This window comes from Oryx dammah, unplaced genomic scaffold (genome assembly GCF_014754425.2).
Source record: "Oryx dammah isolate SB20612 unplaced genomic scaffold, SCBI_Odam_1.1 HiC_scaffold_13, whole genome shotgun sequence".
NCBI classification, from domain to species: Eukaryota; Metazoa; Chordata; class Mammalia; order Artiodactyla; family Bovidae; genus Oryx; species Oryx dammah.
In genome coordinates this window covers 27,938,808-27,957,001 of record NW_024070197.1, presented here as the reverse complement: position 1 = coordinate 27,957,001, position 18,194 = coordinate 27,938,808, and the positions used below count along the sequence as shown (strand labels likewise).

At 40.4% G+C, this 18,194-nt stretch overlaps 1 protein-coding gene and 1 pseudogene across 1 annotated transcript in view; one reads left to right on the top strand and one right to left on the bottom strand.

The window, feature by feature from the left end:
* WWP2 (WW domain containing E3 ubiquitin protein ligase 2) overlaps nt 1–18,194 on the top strand; it is a 148,093-nt gene that overhangs the window by 20,066 nt on the left and 109,833 nt on the right. Inside the window, exons 3-4 of the mRNA XM_040253215.1 lie at nt 5,780–5,927; nt 6,283–6,404. Of these exons, the coding sequence (XP_040109149.1) occupies nt 5,780–5,927; nt 6,283–6,404 (270 nt within the window). The remainder of the gene's footprint in view (nt 1–5,779; nt 5,928–6,282; nt 6,405–18,194) is intronic.
* LOC120873396 lies at nt 722–808 on the bottom strand (annotated as a pseudogene).

Sequence of the window (18,194 nt, the reverse complement as noted above, 5' to 3'; positions counted from 1 at the left end):
GAATTGTCTTTTTGCCATTGTATTTTTTTGCCTCCTTTGTCAAAGATATGGCATCCATAGGTACATGGATTTATCCTGGGCTTTTTATTTTGTTCCATTGATCTATATGTCTGTGTTTGTGGTAGTACCATATTGTCTTGATGACTGTAGCTTTGTAGTATACCTTGAAGTCAGGCAGGTTGATTCCTCCAGTTCCATTCTTCTTTCTCAAGATTGCTTTGGCTATTTGAGGTTTTTTGTATTTCCGTACAAATTGTGAAATTATTTATTCTAGTTCTGTGAAAAATACTGTTGGTAGCTTGATAGGGTGGAGAAGACAATGGCACCCCACCCCAGTACTCTTGCCTGGAAAATCCCATGGATGGAGGAGCCTGGTGGGCTGCATTCCATGGGGTCGCTACGAGTCTGACATGACTGAGTGACTTTACTTTCACTTTTCACTTTCATGTGTTGGAGAAGGAAATGGCAACCCACTCCAGTGTTCTTGCCTGGAGAATCCCAGGGATGGTGGACCCTGGTGGGCTGCCATCTGTGGGGTCGCACAGAATCAGACATGACTGAAACAACTTAGCAGCAGCAGCAGCAGCAGCAGCAGCAGCTTGATAGGTATTGTATTCAATCTGTAGATTGCTTTGGGTAATATACTCATTTTCACTACACTGATTCTTCCAATCCACGAACATAGTATATTTCTCCATCTATTTGTGTCATCTTTGATTTAAAAAATATGGAATGCTTCACGAATTTGCATGTCAACCTTGTGCAGGGGCCACACTAATCTTAGTATATGGGCTGCTAAAGTGAGCACCATCCATTCTTTTTAAAGATTCTTTTCCTATATAGGTCATTACAGAGTGTACTGAGTCGTATTCCCTGTGCTATAAGTAGGGAATTAGTTATCTTTTATATATAGTAGTATGTATATGTGTCAATCCCAGTCTCCCAGTTTACCCTTCCCCTAGTCCTAGAGTTTTAAGATCTAATTTTTAAAGACACCAAGGCCCTCAAATGTAAGCCAACTATTTTATCTGATATCTAGCTGAAGGAACACCAAAAACAGCACAGCAAAGCAAAAATCTGACCGTTTGGAATCTATTGAAGGATAATATGCCACCCTCTCTTCTGTTGCCTTCCTAAGAGCTCTTCAGGGATGTCATTTTGGAAATATGTGATTTTTGCCTTATTTTTTGACTTTAAAATTTAAATGCTATGTGAATATTTGACTCCATGTATAAGAAACTGACATTTTATGTTTCCTCAGATAGTGAATAAATAAACTCTAAATGAATGTGAGACCTTTATTTTGAGTTATCTTTTAAGAACAAGAAACATTCAAAATACCATTTTAAGCATTCAAAATTAATTATAAATTATTGAAAGGAAATGTATCTTTACAGTGAAGTGACCTGACAAACTGGGCCCACATTAACCACAGGATCAAAATTAGCATCCCTAGTAAGGGGTTGCCTGGTGTATACAGTAAGTCTAAACCCTAACCTGGGTGTTATTCTTGACAGAAATGTTCAATGTGCGTCTAACCACGAGGGAACAATCAGAAAAATGCAGAATTCATTGTGTTCTATGAGATATCTGGTGGAAGTCTTTAAAAATCATTGTCATGGAAGAAGGGAGTGCATTCTAGGTGTTAAAAGATTAAGGAGACAGCAACCAAAAATAATTTATTCATCTTGATTGGATCCTGGGTTGGGGGAAAAACAGCTTTAAAAATATATTTAGGATAATTGGGGAGATTTGAATATGGAATGGTTATCAAATGAAGGAGGGAGTGACTGTACATTTTTTTTTTAGGTATGATAACAGTGGGGTAGAGTTGGGTGGGAGAATGTCCTTATTGTTAGCAGTTGCTTTCTGAAAGTAATTTGGGCTGATCTATCATGAGGTCTACAACTTACTTTCAAATAGTTTACCAAAAATTAAAATGTGTGGATATATATGTATATACGTACACATACAGACATAGATGTCTTACATCTGTACCTTGTGCTATCCAATAGGTTAGAAAGTGTAGCCACAAAAAACTATTTACATTAAAATTAAATAAAATTTAAAGCTCAAATCCTCAGTCTCACTAGCATGGTTCAAGTGCCTTGTAGCCATGTGTATATTGCAGCAGTATACTGAACAGTGATGGAACAGATATTTTCATTATTGTAGAGGTTCTCTGGGTGACACTGGTGATAGTTACAGCAGGAGGCAGGGGGGCCGGAGTGAATGTAGCAAAATAACAATTGGTGAAGAATATGCTATTATTTTTCTTCAATTCTTCTGTAAATTGGACACTTCATGGTAAAAACACTAACTACACTATGTGATCTTAGCTTGCATCCAGGACTAGAAAAAAAATCTTTCCTTTTCTCTTTTGCTATAATGGACATCGATAAGATAATTGGCAAAATTTGAATAAGGTCTGTACCTTAGATAATAGTATTAAAGAATGTTGAATTTCCTAATGTTGATAACTGTACTATGGTTGTGTTAGAAAATATCTTAGTTATTAGAAAAGACAGCCTGAAATATTTAGGACTAAAGGGGCATAGTGTCTACAACTCACTCTTAAATAGTTATGAATATGTGTATGAGAAAAATCAAGGGAGGAAAAGAGAATGATAAAGCAGATACAGTAAAAAGTTATGTTTGGTGATTCTGGGTGAAGGGTTTATAAGAATTCTTTGTATTAGTCTCACAACTTTTCTAAACGTCTGAAATTATATATATATGTATATACACACACGTTGTATGTCTATCATTTCAGTTCAGTCGCTCAGTCATGTCCGATTCTTTGTGACCCCATGAATTGCAGCACGCCAGGCCTCCCTGTCCATCACCAACTCCCGGAGTTCACTCAAACTCACGTCCATCGGGTCGATGATGCCATCCAGCCATCTCATCCTCTGTCGTCCCCTTCTCCTCCTGCCCCCAATCCCTCCCAGCATCAGGGTCTTTTCTAATGAGTCAGCTCTTCGAATGAGGTGGCCAAAGTACTGGAGTTTCAGCTTTAGCATCATTCCTTCCAATGAACATCCAGGCCTGATTTCCTTTAGGATAGACTGGTTTGATCTCCTTGCAGTCCAAGGGACTCTCAAGAGTCTTCTCCAACACCACAGTTCAAAAGCATCAATTCTTCGGCGCTCAGCTTTCTTCACAGTCCAGCTCTCACATCCATACATGACTACTGGAAAAACCATAGCCTTGACTAGACGGACCTTTGTTGGCAAAGTAATGTCTCTGCTTTTGAATATGCTGTCTAGGTTGGTTATAACTTTCCTTCCAAGGAGTAAGCGTCTTTTAATTTCATGGCTGCACTCACCATCTGTGGTGATTTTGGAGCCCCCAAAATAAAGGCTGACACCGTTTCCACTGTTTCCCCATCTATTTCCCATGAAGTTATGGGACCGGATGCCATGATCTTTGTTTTCTGAATGTTGAGCTTTAAGCCAACTTTTTCACTCTCCTCTTTCACTTTCATCAAGAGGCTTTTTAGCTCCTCTTCACTTTCTGCCATAAGGGTGGTGTCATCTGCATATCTGAGGTTATTGATATATATATATTTTTTCTTTTAAGTAAATATTAAAAAACAAGAACCAGAACTTCTTCTTTTTTTTTTTTAATTTATTTTTTATTTTACTTTACAATTCTGTATTGGTTTTGCCATACATTGACATGAATCCACCACGGGTGTACATGCGTTCCCAAACATGAACCCCCCTCCCACCCCCCTCCCCACAACATCTCTCTGGGTCATCCCAGCCCCAAGTGTGCCATATCCTGCATTGGACATAGACTGGCAATTCGATTCTTACATGATATTATACATGTTTCAATTTCATTCTCCCAAATCTGGTCTGGTGGCTAGACTCCATGTTCCCAGTGCTGGGAGCCTGGGTTCCATCTCTGATCAGGGAACTAGATCCCATATGCTGCAACTAAGACCTGGTGCAGTCAAATAAATAAATATTTAAACAAACAAAAAACAAGGGCCAAAAGGAAACATGATGGCAGAGTTCATAGAACTGGCCTGGGAGCTGGGAGACTTGGTTCAAGGCTGAGCACTGCTCTGACTAGCTCTCTGATTTGGGGTACATTGTCTTACCTCTCTGGATCTTAGTTGGCCCAACTGTTAAATAAAAGGCTCAAAATGGTAGGGCTCTGCAAGTCATCCTTATTTTCTTTTTAGATTTAAGGGTCTGCATGCAGAGCTACCCTTGTACCACTAGGTGGCCTCAGTTAACCTCCATCTTTGTGTGTAGTAGTCTCATTTTCCCACTCTGGGCCACATTTCCCAGTACTATAACCTTTTTTCCTAGGACCATCCGTTGTTGCTTCTGAAACTTCACCACAGCTTTGTTGCTGTTGTTCCTTGATTTCTCTCTCCTGCTTTTTGGGGCCTGGAGAAGAAAACGATTGCTAGAAGAGAATCAGAGGTGGCTTTGCCCTGTCCCAGGTTGTGGACCCTTATAGGATTGTCACCACTCAGATCTTGGAGGGAGAAGTATGCTAACTTTTGGTGGGAGCTCAGGCTCAGGCAGTCTTGTCATCACCGGTGAGGATTGTCAGTTATATCTTCTGATTTGGGGCATAGGATAGAAGCCATGTAGATGGGTTTTGTCCTAGTGACCTGAGTTTCCACTGTGGCTGATACATAGTATAAAAGGAGCTTGTCTAGCATCCAGCCCTGGACATATGCTTGCTTAGGTGGTACCGAGTCCCTGGCTAGCTAGTAGGTACCATGTGAGCATCAGAAATGCTGGCACACAAAGGAAACGAACGAAAGAGGAAATGCAGATGGTTAACAAGTACATGGGAAAAATATTCAATCCGGTTAGTGACTGAAGAAACAAATAAGAACAAATAAGCAAAGTCCGTTAGGCATGGTGTGGAGTCAGGCAGCCAGAAGCACGTCCTGGCTCGAAGCTCCTGGATGTGTAGCCTGGGGCAGTGACCCAGCTTCACCAAGCCTGTTTCCTCATGGGTGAAATGCAGTGATGACGTTATTTCCTGCCTCACTGTAAGGATTCAATGAGATAATGTGTGCACAGCATAGTATCTGTGATAAGTGCTCATTAACTCTTAGCTGTTATCTTTATGCTATTTCTTTTTTTGTTTTGCTTCACCTACATGATTTGCCAAGAGTGAAAAAAAAAAACATAGTACTCAGTGCTATGCAGTGGTGAAATGGATATGTTCCTATAGTGCTGATGGGTATCTATATGGGTTTAGAAAGGAACTGAGCGGTTTTAAGAACTTTAGAAAATGTTGGTATCCTTTGGAAGAATACTCAGACATACATGCAGATACTTTTTACATTTGTAGTAATTTTTCCTGAGCCAAAAGTTGGAGGCAATTTATTAAACTATGGAAGAATAGTTTACTAAATTATGGCATATCCTTATAAATGGGCTTAGGTTGTAGCTTTTGAAATGAATTTTGGGGGGAGAGGAGTTTTTAAGGAATTAGGGACGTAAGAGATGAAAGTCTAGAAAAAGTCTGTATTCACCAGATAGCAGAAAAAGTCTGGTATGACTTAATGATAATCATCCCAGTGTTTTCAGGTTAGGAGTGATTTTTTTTCTTATCTTCTTTTCTTGTGCTATATATATATATTTATATCCTCACATTTAAAAAAAAGTCTTTTTAAAATGAGGAAAAAGCAAAATTTCCTTTTTTAAAGGAAAAAACAAAAAAGAGGTAGAACTTGTGCCACAGGGGGGCAGCTGGGAGCCCTCTGACTCATCCTTGACTTTTTCTCTTTCCCGGCCAGTGGTGTCAGCAAAGCCCAAGGTGCATAGTCGTCAACCTCGAATTAACTCGTTTGTGGAAGTGGCTGTGGATGGACTCCCCAGCGAGACCAAGAAGACTGGAAAGCGAATTGGGAGCTCTGAGCTTCTCTGGAATGAGATCATCATCTTGTAAGAGAAAACCCCTTCTCTCCGAAGGCAGCTCCCCTGGGGGAGGTCGAGAAGTGGGTGGTGGGAGATCCAGGTTTGGCGTATCAGCCTCTGGTCCCCTGCCTTGGGTACCTGAGGCACCTTCTCTTCAGGTGTTTTTACATCGTGGAGCTCACAGAGCACTCATTGTTTGCTAGATGGTTACAGGGTCAGCTCTGGTGGGGGTGGGGTGGGGAAGGGTATCTGTGATTGTCTTCCTCTCTGGGGTCTCCCCTCTGGTCTCCAAGAAGACAGCAGTATAATTTCTCTGCCTTCTTCTAAATTACAGGAATGACTGGTCTGCTTGGTTGTGATGAATCAAATATTTGTTTTCCAGGAATGTCACAGCCCAGAGTCATTTAGACCTGAAGGTCTGGAGCTGCCACACCTTGAGAAATGAACTGCTAGGCACCGCCTCCGTCAACCTCTCCAATGTCCTGAAGAACAATGGAGGCAAAAGTATGTATGATGCAGGGGTGGCTGACGTGATTCATCTGTAGGTGTGGGGAAGGGATTTGAAGGCGGGGTCTCTCTCACATGGTGGATAATAAACCTGGTTGATGCCGTTTCCTCCTGGGCCAGGGGCTGCAATGACTCTGCTCCCTGTGTGTGGGATCCCTGGAGTTATAAGAAAGCTGAGGGCTACCCTCTGCCTCTACTGCGGGACTCAGCCCTCTTAGTCCAGGGCCCTTCGTGTTGGGATGCAGTGACGTTTCCCTCTTGATCTTTCCTCAGGGATATGTGTACTCTCCTTCTGCCCCTGCCCCTCTTTTCCTGATATGTGATGTGTAGAATCAGACTGTTGAATGCTTCCAGCCTAAATCATTATTTCCCCTTTGTTCTGATCCCTCAAACAGAACAAAGGAGCTCTGCGCATGTGTGTGTGTGCACGTGTACGTGCGTGTCTGCATGGGATGGTGTTACAAAGGGTGCCCTGTGCAGGCACTTGATAAACATTTCCTGTATATTGGAATGTGATGGAAGCTCCATCATGATTATTCAACGTGTCTCTGCTAGACAGAGATCTAAATCCTAACATCTGTTTATTGCTGTTTGTGGTCAGTGGAGTAGCTTGTGGTTGTGGCATCTGGACCCTCCCTCATAAAGCGTCTATTCAGAGCAGCACCAGATGTGGTGAGGGAATGCCACAGAAAGAAAGCCTCCTTCTTCTCTTGATGTCTGCTGTCTAGCAAATATTTTCTGAACGTGGATGTTGCTTGAGAGAGAGGTGGGGCTGGGGAGCGCTGAGATTCAAGGGTCTCGCCTTTTTGAGCCTGTCCTTTCTGATGGGCCTGGTGAGTGCTGTGCGAGGCTCCCCCAGTCTCTTCCTTTCTGCTGGGCACGCAGTGATGTGCATCCACTGTGGATCCGGGAATCGTCTGAAATCAGGGCCTGCCTCTGTTCTAATTCTACAGGGAACTACCCCCTGCTCTGTCTTCTGAGTTGGTCTTTATTTTCCCACATGCTAGTCTACCTTTTATAATTTGATTCTCAAGGGTAATTATGTTTACTGTGTCATTTGGAAATATACTTCTGGGCATTTTCCCGTTAGGATCATCAACCGACATGCGTGTGCTTTTCTCTCCTTTTTCTTGTGTCCAGTTGGTGTACTTTTGCTTTCAATGGCAAATGTAATTGTAGAAAAATTGGGACTTACACAAAAGCACAGACACACAAAGAAAATAAATTCTCCTGGAAGCACAGTACCTGGTGATAATTATTATTAACTTTTTGATATATACCATTGTGAGGTGTTCTTTATTTCCTGTATGCAGTGTCTTAATATTTAAGATGTCAGCGAAACAAAATTGAGATCATACATGATCATATTATCTTGCAACGTGCCTTCTTTTTCTTCAAAATTTATTAATATAGAGACTTCCTTGATGGTTCAGTGCTTAAGACTCTGCTTCCACTGTAGGGAAGCCTTAAGTAGGAGGCATGGGTTCAATCCCTGGCCAGGCAACTAAGATCCTCACGCTGAGCAGCATGGCTATAAAAAAAAAAAGAAAAATTAGAATGTGTTAATATATTTTTATTTTAATTGTGATAAAAAGCACATAACCTAAAACTCATCTTCTTAACCATTTAAAAATGTATAGTTGAGTGTTATTAATTCGTTCACATGATTCTGTAGCTGTCGCCTCCATCCATCTCCAGAGCTTTTTCATCTTGCCAGACTCGAACTCTGTCCCCATTAAACAGCAACTTCCTGGCTTCCCTCACCCTCACCATTCTGCTCTCTGTCTCTTTGAATCTAGATGTTGCCTATAAGTGAGATCATGCACTTTTGTGTTTTTCTTCTTTCACTCAGCATAATGTCCTTAAGGCTCATTCACGTGGCATGTATCAGAATCACCTTTTTTCTCTTTTTTAAAAATGTATTTTATCTTGGTCAAGCTGTGTGGCTTGCAGGATCTTAGCTCCCCAACCAGGGATTGAACCTGTGCCCTCAGCAGGGAAAGCACAGAGTCCTAACCACTGGACCACCAGGTATTTCCCGGGAATCACTTTTTTAATGTTGAATAATATTCCATTGTATGGATACACCACATTTTGTTGATCCATCCATCCATTAAAGGACACTTGAACTGCTACTTTCTTTCCTGCAGTGAACAATGCTGTTGTGAACATGGGTGTGCAAGTATCTCTTCAAGTCTATGCTTTCAGTTCTTTTGGAAATATATTCAGAAGTAGAATAGCAAGATCATGTGGTAATTCTCTTAATTTTTTGAGGAACTACCATACTGTTTTCTGTCACTGCAGTACCATAAGATATATCAACATAACTTTAATTGTTCTTCAAAAGTCAATTTTTGATGTCTGTCTGGTAGTCATCTGTCAGATGACTGTGTGAAAATCTAAGGTTGAACACCTGAGTAATTTTCAGTGGTCACAGATAATTTTCACAGTCACAGATAATGCTGTTATGGTACTCTTACAAGTTTACAGATTTTTGTACCAGTTGTTGAAAATTTGTGTTAAATTACTGAACACTGACTTGCTGGGTTTAAACATTTTTCAAGGCTTTGGACACATATTGCAGGATTACTCTCCAGAGAAGTTCTCCCCATTGATCCTGCCATCAGTTTTTGCCGATGTGGCTGGTTTCTATTGTACTTTGGCATTTATTAGATTTGTTTGTAAGAAGAAAAAATATGTGTGTGTGTGTATTTGGTAATTAACATTATGCCAGATTTGCTTCCTCTGTTTATTTTTGGCTGCAGTATTTTATTATTTATTTTATTATTATTACTTTAAAAATGGTTTCATTTATTATCTATTTTGTTTTTGACTGTGCCTGGTCGCTATGGCTGTGCGGGGGGCTCTAGCTGTCATGAGCGGTGGCTCCTCTCTAGGCAGCGTGTGGGCTTCCCGTGGCAGTGACTTTGGTAGCTGTGGAACATGGATTTAGTTGCTCCTTGGCACGTGGGATCTTCCTGGACCAGGGATTCAACCTCTGTCCCCTCCATTACAAGGTGGAATCTTAAACACTGGACCACCAGATTAGCCTTGGCTTCAGTATTTTAAAGTAAATTACAGATGTTTCAAGCTTTTATCCTAGATTCTTCAGCATGCATCTCATTAAAAAAGGACTTTTTAATTTTAAACATAGTTACTTTTTTTCTTTTTACAAAAGTACCATTGTCACATCTGGCAATATTTACATGAATTCCTCATTTTCAACTAATACCCAGTTCATATTTGATTTCACCATTTATCTCAAGGTCTTGTTTTACAGTTGTTTTCCCTGAACCTGGGTTTGGGCAAGATCCCCTCACTCCTTTTGGCTGTTATGTTTTCGAAGTCCCTCTACCTCCACTCCACTTTTTTTAAGGCTGTGATTTACTCCAGGAGACAGAATGTTTTTTAAAAGTGTGTTTGTTGCCTTATTAATGTCCTTTGCTCATTTTTGAACTGAAATTTACTTATACTGCATTTATATTATTTATACTGCATTTTAAATTTATTTATACTGCATTTTTCTCTGTTGATTTTGAAAGAGCTCTTTATATATTAAGGTTGTTATTCTTTGTCTTATAATTTTTGTTTTCTCAGTTTTTCATTTGCATTTTAATTTTGCAATCGTTAAAAAAATTTTTTTCCATACAGGTGTTTTAAATTTTATAGTCAAACCTTTCACCTTTTAGGTTTTCAGCCTTTTCTTTTATGATTTGAAAGGCTTTCCCTCATTCTGAGAACAGGTAAATGATCATTTTCCTCTAGTTTACTGTGGTTTTGTTTTTTTTAACTTAATTCTCCATCCAAATGAATTTATTTTTGTGTTCACTGTGAGTAGGGATATCATTTATTTTTTATTCTATTTTTTTAAAAACTGGAATGTAATTGCTTTACAATGTGTGTTAGTTTCTGCTGTACAACAACATGAATCAGCCACTTGTGTACATATACCCCCTCCCTCTTGATAAGGATCTAATTTAATTTTTCCAAATATTTAACTGATTACTTTAGCCCTGCTTATTGAATCTATATCCCCTGTGACTTGAGTTGCTACCTTAAGCATATATTAAAAACATATGTATATCTGGGCCTGTATGGGGACTTTATATTTCATTTGTTGTTTAGTTTCTAAAATATCTATTTATGTATTTGCTCTGATCTTAGTGGCAGTGCATGGAATCTTTTAGTTGTGGCATGTGGGATCTAGTTCCCTGACCAGAGATCAAACCCTGCATCGGGAGCTTGGAGTCTTAGCCCCTGGACCACCAGGGAAGTCCTTGTTTGTTTTTTTAATTGGCCTTTTAAAATCACTTTGTCTTAGCTATTATAACTGACAGTTCAAGTTTCTCTTCTTTTCAAAATCTTCCTGTTTTTTTCTTTGCGTGGATAATACCGTCACATGAACTTCATTTTATTGGGTTCTCCCCTCTTTCTATTCTCCTACCCCAAATCCCTTGAGATTTTGTTGGAATCCTGTCGTATGTAAAGTTTCCTTTATGGAGAATTTTCATACTGATTCTTCCTACACAGGAACATGGAATGTCTTTAAATTCACTCAGGTTATTTTGAAGTTATCTTCAGATAGATTCTTTTAATTTTTGAAGAAGCTTTGATATTATTTTCAGTGGGGTAATTTCCTATTATGTTTTTTGACTTAATGTTTATTATTGGTATATGACTATTAGTGTCTGTATTTTTTATAGTCAGTCAGTTGCTGACTTCTCAGTATAGATTTTCAACAGTTTCTTTTGGTAGACTTTTTTTTTTTTTTTAATGTGGGCTATTTTTAAAGTCTTTATTGAGTTTGTTACGATATTGCTTCTGTTTTTCTGTGTTTCGGTTTTTTGGGCCATGAAGCACAGGATATCTTAGCTCCCTGACCACTGGGCCATGAGGGAAGTCCTTTGGTAGATGTTTATATGGTTTCTAAGATCAATAATTTTGCTCCTCTTAGGAGTTAATTATACTTCTTTTTCTTATCAGTTGCTTTGCATACAACTTCCTGTTTTAGTGGCGATGGAATAGGTATCCTTTCCTGTTTAATAACCAAGCTTATATTATAGTGACTTCTTCAGGTATGAGGTTGAGGATCAGTTGGTAACCTGTCTTTTTGGTTTATTAATCATTGTTGTCTTTTAAAAAATACCTAGATGGGGTTTGAATTTTTAGCAAATAGTTTTTAAGCGGCCATTGGGATAATTACATGATTTTTCTCCTTTTGATGTATTATATTAATTTCCATGTAGTAACAACCTTAGAATTTCTAGAATATACCTAATTGCTTCTGGTAGATTATTCCTTGAAAATTTTCTTAGAATTGCTTGTTCATATTTTATTTGGGAGTTTTCCATCTATATTCATGAGTGACATTTGTTTGTAGTTTTGTACTATTTTTGTCAGCTTTGGAACTGAGGCTAGGCTAATTTTATAAAGTAAATTGAAGTGCTTTCCAACTTTGGGAATAGACTCTATAACATGGGAATTATCTGTTCCATGAGTGCAGGAAAGAGCTTACCCATAAAACCAACTAGGTCTGGCAGCTTTCTCTGAAATAATTCTTTGATGACTTTTTCAGTCTTTTCCCCCCATAATGATTGGTTTGTTCAGCTTTTCTGATTTATCTGGTGTCAATTTTGTTAATTCATATTTTCTGAGAAAACCATTTCATGAGATATTCAAATTATTAATATAAAGATTTTAGATAGCATTCTCATTTTTAAAAATGTTTCTAATTTTTCTCACTTAAAAATGTTGATATTTGTGTGAAAGTGAAAGTCACTCAGTTGTGTCTGACTCTTTGTGACCCCATGTGGACTATATAGTCCATGGAATTCTCCAGGCCAGAATACTGAACTGGTTCTCCAGGGGATCTTCCCAACCCAGGGATCGAACCCAGGTCTCCCGCATTGCAGGTTGATTCTTTACCATCTGAGTCACAAAGGAAGGCCAAGAATACTGGAGTGGGTAGCCTATTCCTTCTCCAGGGGATCTTCCTGACCCAGGAATTGAACCAGGGTCTCCTGCATTGCAGGCAGATTCTTTACCAACTGAGCTGTGATATTTGTGTATTTTTTCCCAATTTTTTTCTCTTGCCTGGCATAAACATTTTTGTTTTAATTTTTGGCTTTTGATTTATTTTTTCACAGGACAGCTAATATATTTGGACTTATCAATTATATTGTATTTTCTAATGTTAATTTCCATTTTTAATGTTAACTTTTTCTACCCTTTGCTCTAGATTTGCCTTATTTATTCAGTCAATCGTTTATAGCTATTTGAGTTGAAAGCTTAGTGACTTTACTTTTGTCCTGTCTTATTTAATAATGAAAACATTCTGGCTTTACTCGTGCTTTTGATTTTCCCCCTTGGTATTCAACTTGTTTTTTTCTTTTAAAAGTGCACAAATCTTAAGCGAGACAGCTCAATGAGTATTTACGTATGTCCACATCTGTGTAATGACCCCTCAGATCAAGAGAGAGAACCTTCCTAGGACTCTAAGAGTCTCCACATATCTCTTCCTTGCCCTGCCCTGAGATAACCACTATTCTGAATTTTATCATTATTGATTCGTTTTGCCTGTTCTTGAATTTTGGTATCACTGAAATCAGCTCGTGTGTTTTCTTGTGCCTGGCTCTTCATTATATCTGTGAAATGCATCTGTGCTTTTCTGTGAAATGAGAGGTGTTTTTTTCTTTACTTGGGTGTGGTATCCTACTGTATGAATATGCTACAGTTTATTTGTCTTGTCTCCTGTTGGTAGACATTTGGGTTACTTCCAGGCTTTAGCTGTCATGAGCAATACTGCTGTGAACATTCTTTTTTTTTTTTTTATTTCATTTCATTTATTTATTTGGCTGCACATGGTCTTAGTTGTAGCACGAGGACTCTTCAATCTTCACTGTGGCATGTGGGATCTAGTTCTCTGACCAGGAATCGAACCCGAGCCTGCTGCATTGGGAGTGTGGAGTCTTAGCCACTGGACCACCGGGGAAGTCCCCTGCTGTGGACATTCTTATACATGTGTTTTGGAGGACACAGGCACACACTTCCGTTAAATCTGTCTACCTGTCTGTCTCCACCTTGTGGACTTGGTTCATCGGATGGGCTTATGTTGGGCTCTAGTGGAGGGTATCTGCTGGTGAACTGTGCCATCCCCTATGTTTTGCCGGTTCTGCTCCTTTTTCTGTAATTGCTTTTGCGACTTTCTGTTTGAGCCCCGAGCGATTCAGGAGGGTGTTTTCTGTGGGTCCCAGGAGCTGTGTTGCTTCTGGCAGTGGCTACAGCTCCTGCAGCCCCTGCTGACACCAGCCTTAGCACCTGAGCGTGGGGCTGGGTTGAGTTGTGAGGCACATCAGATCTGAGTCTGATAGAAAAATTTGGGCACTGGGCTGCTTTTTCTTAGAAAAACAAACCTGGCAACGGCATAGCTGATAACAGATAATACTCATAATGCCTTCTGTGCAGAGCAAGGCTGCTTCTGGTGACTGCAAATCTGTTGTGTAGAGAGAAGTGGTTAAGAATGCGTAGACTCTGGAGTCAAACTCCCTGGGCTTGACTCCTGATTCCCCCAGCTTTGTACATCAGACAGTCACTTCACTTCCCTATGCTTCTGTTTCCTTGTCTGTAAAATATTGTTTTGAGGTTCAGTGAGCTAACAGCAGTACCCGACACATGTTGGTGTACTATATTCGTAGTAGCGATGGTAGTTATTAATATTATTCTGTCTCCTCTGATACTTTCCTTCCCAAAGATTAGAAAGTTCACATTCCAAAGATGGACAGGCAGAGACCCAGTCTGCTGATATGAGACCTCCTTGCCTAAATAGGAGGCAGCCCTGAGGTTGTTCCAAGAGAGAATGTAAAGACTGGACAAATGCAGTCTTTGCAAGTGTGAATGCTGGAGGAACACAGGACGTCTCAGCAGTATGGTCTTGGCATCTGTTCTCCTCTGGGAGCTGCTGGGCCAGAAGTGCTTCCAGAGTGGCATCTAAGGTTTCATAGGGAAGTGGCTCCCAGTAGGTGAGATAACCCTCCTCTCACTGTGGCTGGGTCTTCCTGGAACCACTTTTCCTGGGAAAGGGCATGGGGGTGGTGCTTGCCTCACCTGGCATTTTTCTGCTCCATGGGACATAATTCATCCTTTCATTCTCTCCCTTGTTTTCTCCTGGGTGGACTTGGAGGTAGACTGGGAGACCCAGCTCATGTTTCCTGAGTCCCTGCTGGCGAGCAGTGCTACAGTGGAGGGTTTTACTCAGGTCCTGCGGTTACGTAATGGTCAGCCTTGGCCAACTCAGCAGGGACGTTGACCTGGCTGTGGCTGCACGTAGAAGACTTGACCAAAAGTCCTGGTCTGGCTCTTAGGGATGGTTCTAGTCATCTCTGTGCGGAAGCCAGCTTTTGAGGTTGAATATTGATTTTTAAAACCCTTTTTGTTCGGGGTATTTTCAAACATAATCCCTACCCGCCCAACTTCAGTGACAATCGGCATGTGTTTCATCTGTATCCGCCCGCTGGGTGATCTTCATTTCTTTCTGGCTTGGTAGCAGGTAGGATCTGAGACCCCCTTTTCTCTTGTAGCTCACCTCTCTGGCACCTGGCCTCATCAACATTGCAGAACTTGGCACTACCAGATTGTCCCACTTTCAAGGAGGGAAAATGGCTTGAAGTAGATTAAAAAAACAAGCAAACAAACAAAAAACAGCCAAACTTCTTTATTTTAAAGTAATTTCAAATTCAGAGAAGTGTTATAAGACTTGGACAAAGAATTTCCTAGACTCTTCATCCATGTGCTAATATTTTGATGCATTTGCTTTAAACATCATCTGTATATCTGTATCTACGTGAGTAGTGATTTGTTGAATCATTTCAAATTATAAACCTTATATTTTTTTATACCTGAATATCTAAGTGTGTGTTTTCTAAGAGGGGCTTCCCTGGTTGCTCAGCTGGTAAAGAATCCGCCTGCAATGCAGGAGACCCTGGTTTGATTTCTGGGTTGGGAAGACCCCCTGGAGAAAGGGGTAGGCTACCCACTCCAGTATTCTTGGGCTTCCCTGGTGGCTCAGTTGGTAAAGAAGCTGCCTGCAGTGCAGGAGACTTGAGTTTGATTCCTGGGTTGGGAAGATTCCCCTGGAGGAAATTAACCAAATTAAGAAATCTGACATTTTTACAGTATTGTTATATAATTCATGTTTTCCAGTTGTTGCAAAAATGAACTTCAAGTGATTTCTTCCCCTGTCCCCCACCCCATCCAGGATCCCATGCAAGATTATGCATTGGATTTGGTTATCCTTAAATCTGGGGTCAGTTCCTCAGCCTGTTTTTGTCTTTGAGAGCAGGGTCCTTTTTGAAGAGTTCAGGCCATCTTTTTGTGGAATCCCCTCAGTTTGGATTCAGAGTACACATTCTTGGCGGGAACACTAGAAGTGATGTTGCATCCTGTTATTGTGTCAGACCAGAGGGCACCCCACTCAGTTTGTTTCATTATTGATGACATGAACTTTGTCTCTGCATATAAGTTAAATAAGCAGGTGACAATATACAGCCTTAATGTACTCCTTTTCCTGTTTGGAACCAGTCTGTTGTTCCATGTCCAGTTCTAACTGTTGCTTCCTGACCTGCATACAGATTTCTCAAGAGGCAGGTCAGGTGGTCTGGTATTCCCATCTCTTTCAGAATTTTCCACAGTTTATTGTGATCCACACAGTCAAAGGCTTTGGCATAGTCAATAAAGCAGAAAGAGATGTTTTTCTGGAACTCTCTTGCTTTTTCCATGATCCAGTGGATGTTGGAAATTTGATCTCTGGTTCCTCTGCCTTTTCTAAAACCAGCTTGAACATCAGGGAGTTCATGGATCACGTATTGCTGAAGCCTGTCTTGGAGAATTTTGAGCATTACTTTACTAGCATGTGAGATGAGTGCAATTGTGTGGTAGTTTGAGCATTCTTTGGCATTGCCTTTCTTTGGAATTGGAATGAGAACTGACCTTTTCCAGTCCTTTGGCCACTGCTGAGTTTTCCAAATTTGCTGGCATATTGAGTGCAACACTTTCACAGCATCATCTTTCAGGATTTGAAACAGCTCAACTGGAATTCCATCACCTCCACTAGCTTTGTTTGTAGTGATGCTTTCTAAGGCCCACTTGACTTCACATTCCAAGATGTCTGGCTCTAGATGAGTGATCACATCATCATGATTATCTGGGTCGTGAAGATCTTTTTTGTACAGTTCTTCCGTGTATTCTTGCCACTTCTTCTTAATATCTTCTGCTTCTGTTAGGTCCAGACCATTTCTGTCCTTTATCAAGCCCATCTTTGCATGAAATGTTCCCTTGGTATCTCTAATTTTCTTGAAGAGATCTCTAGTCTTTCCCATTCTGTTGTTTTCCTCTATTTCTTTGCATTGATCGCTGAAGAAGGCTTTCTTATCTCTTCTTGCTATTCTTTGGAACTCTGCCTTCAGATGCTTTTATCTTTCCTTTTCTCCTTTGCTTTTCACCTCTTTTCTTTTCACAGCTATTTGTAAGGCCTCCCCAGACAGCTGTTTTGCTTTTTTGCGTTTCTTTTCCATGGGGATGGTCTTGATCCCTGTCTCCTGTACAATGTCATGAACCTCATTCCATAGTTCATCAGGCACTCTATCTATCAGATCTAGACCCTTAAATCTATTTCTCACTTCCAGTGTATAATCATAAGGGATTTGATTTAGGTCATACCTGAATCGTCTAGTGGTTTTCCCTACTTTCTTCAATTTAAGTCTGAATTTGGTAATAAAGAGTTCATGATCTGAGCCACAGTCAGCTCCCGGTCTTGTTTTTGTTGACTGTATAGAGCTTCTCCATCTTTGGCTGCAAAGAATATAATCAGTCTGATTTTGGTGTTGACCATCTGGTGATGTCCATGTGTAGAGTCTTCTCTTGTGTTGTTGGAAGAGGGTGTTTGCTATGACCAGTGCATTTTCTTGGCAAAACTCTATTAGTCTTTGCCCTGCTTCATTCCGCATTCCAAGGCCAAATTTGCCTGTTACTCCAGGTGTTTCTTGACTTCCTACTTTTGCATTCCAGTCCCCTATAATGAAAAGGACATCTTTTTTGGGTGTTAGTTCTAAAAGATCTTGTAGGTCTTCATAAAACCGTTCAACTGCAGTTTCTTCAGCGTTACTGGTTGGGGCATAGACTTGGATAACTGTGATATTGAATGGTTTGCCTTGGAAACGAACAGAGATCATTCTGTCATTTTTGAGATTGCATCCAAGTACTGCATTTCGAACTCTTTTGTTGACCATGATGGCTACTCCATTTCTGCTGAGGGATTCCTGCCCGCAGTAGTAGATGTAATGGTCATCTGAGTTAAATTCACCCATTCCAGTCCATTTTAGTTCACTGATTCCTAGAATGTCGACGTTCACCCTTGCCATCTCTTGTTTGACCACTTCCATTTTGCCTTGATTCATGGACCTGACATTCCAGGTTCCTATGCAATATTGGTCTTTACAGCATCGGATCTTGCTTCTATCACCAGTCACATCCACAACTGGGTGTTGTTTTTGCTTTGGCTCCATCCCTTCATTCTTTCTGGAGTTATTTCTCCACTGATCTCCAGTAGCATATTGGGCACCTACTGACCTGGGGAGTTCCTCTTTTGGTATCCTATCATTTTGCCTTTTCGTACTGTTCATGGGGTTCTCAAGGCAAGAATACTGAAGTGGCTTGCCATTCCCTTCTCCAGTGGACCACATTCTGTCAGGCCTCTCCACCATGAGAGGCCTGACAGAATACATCATGATGTAC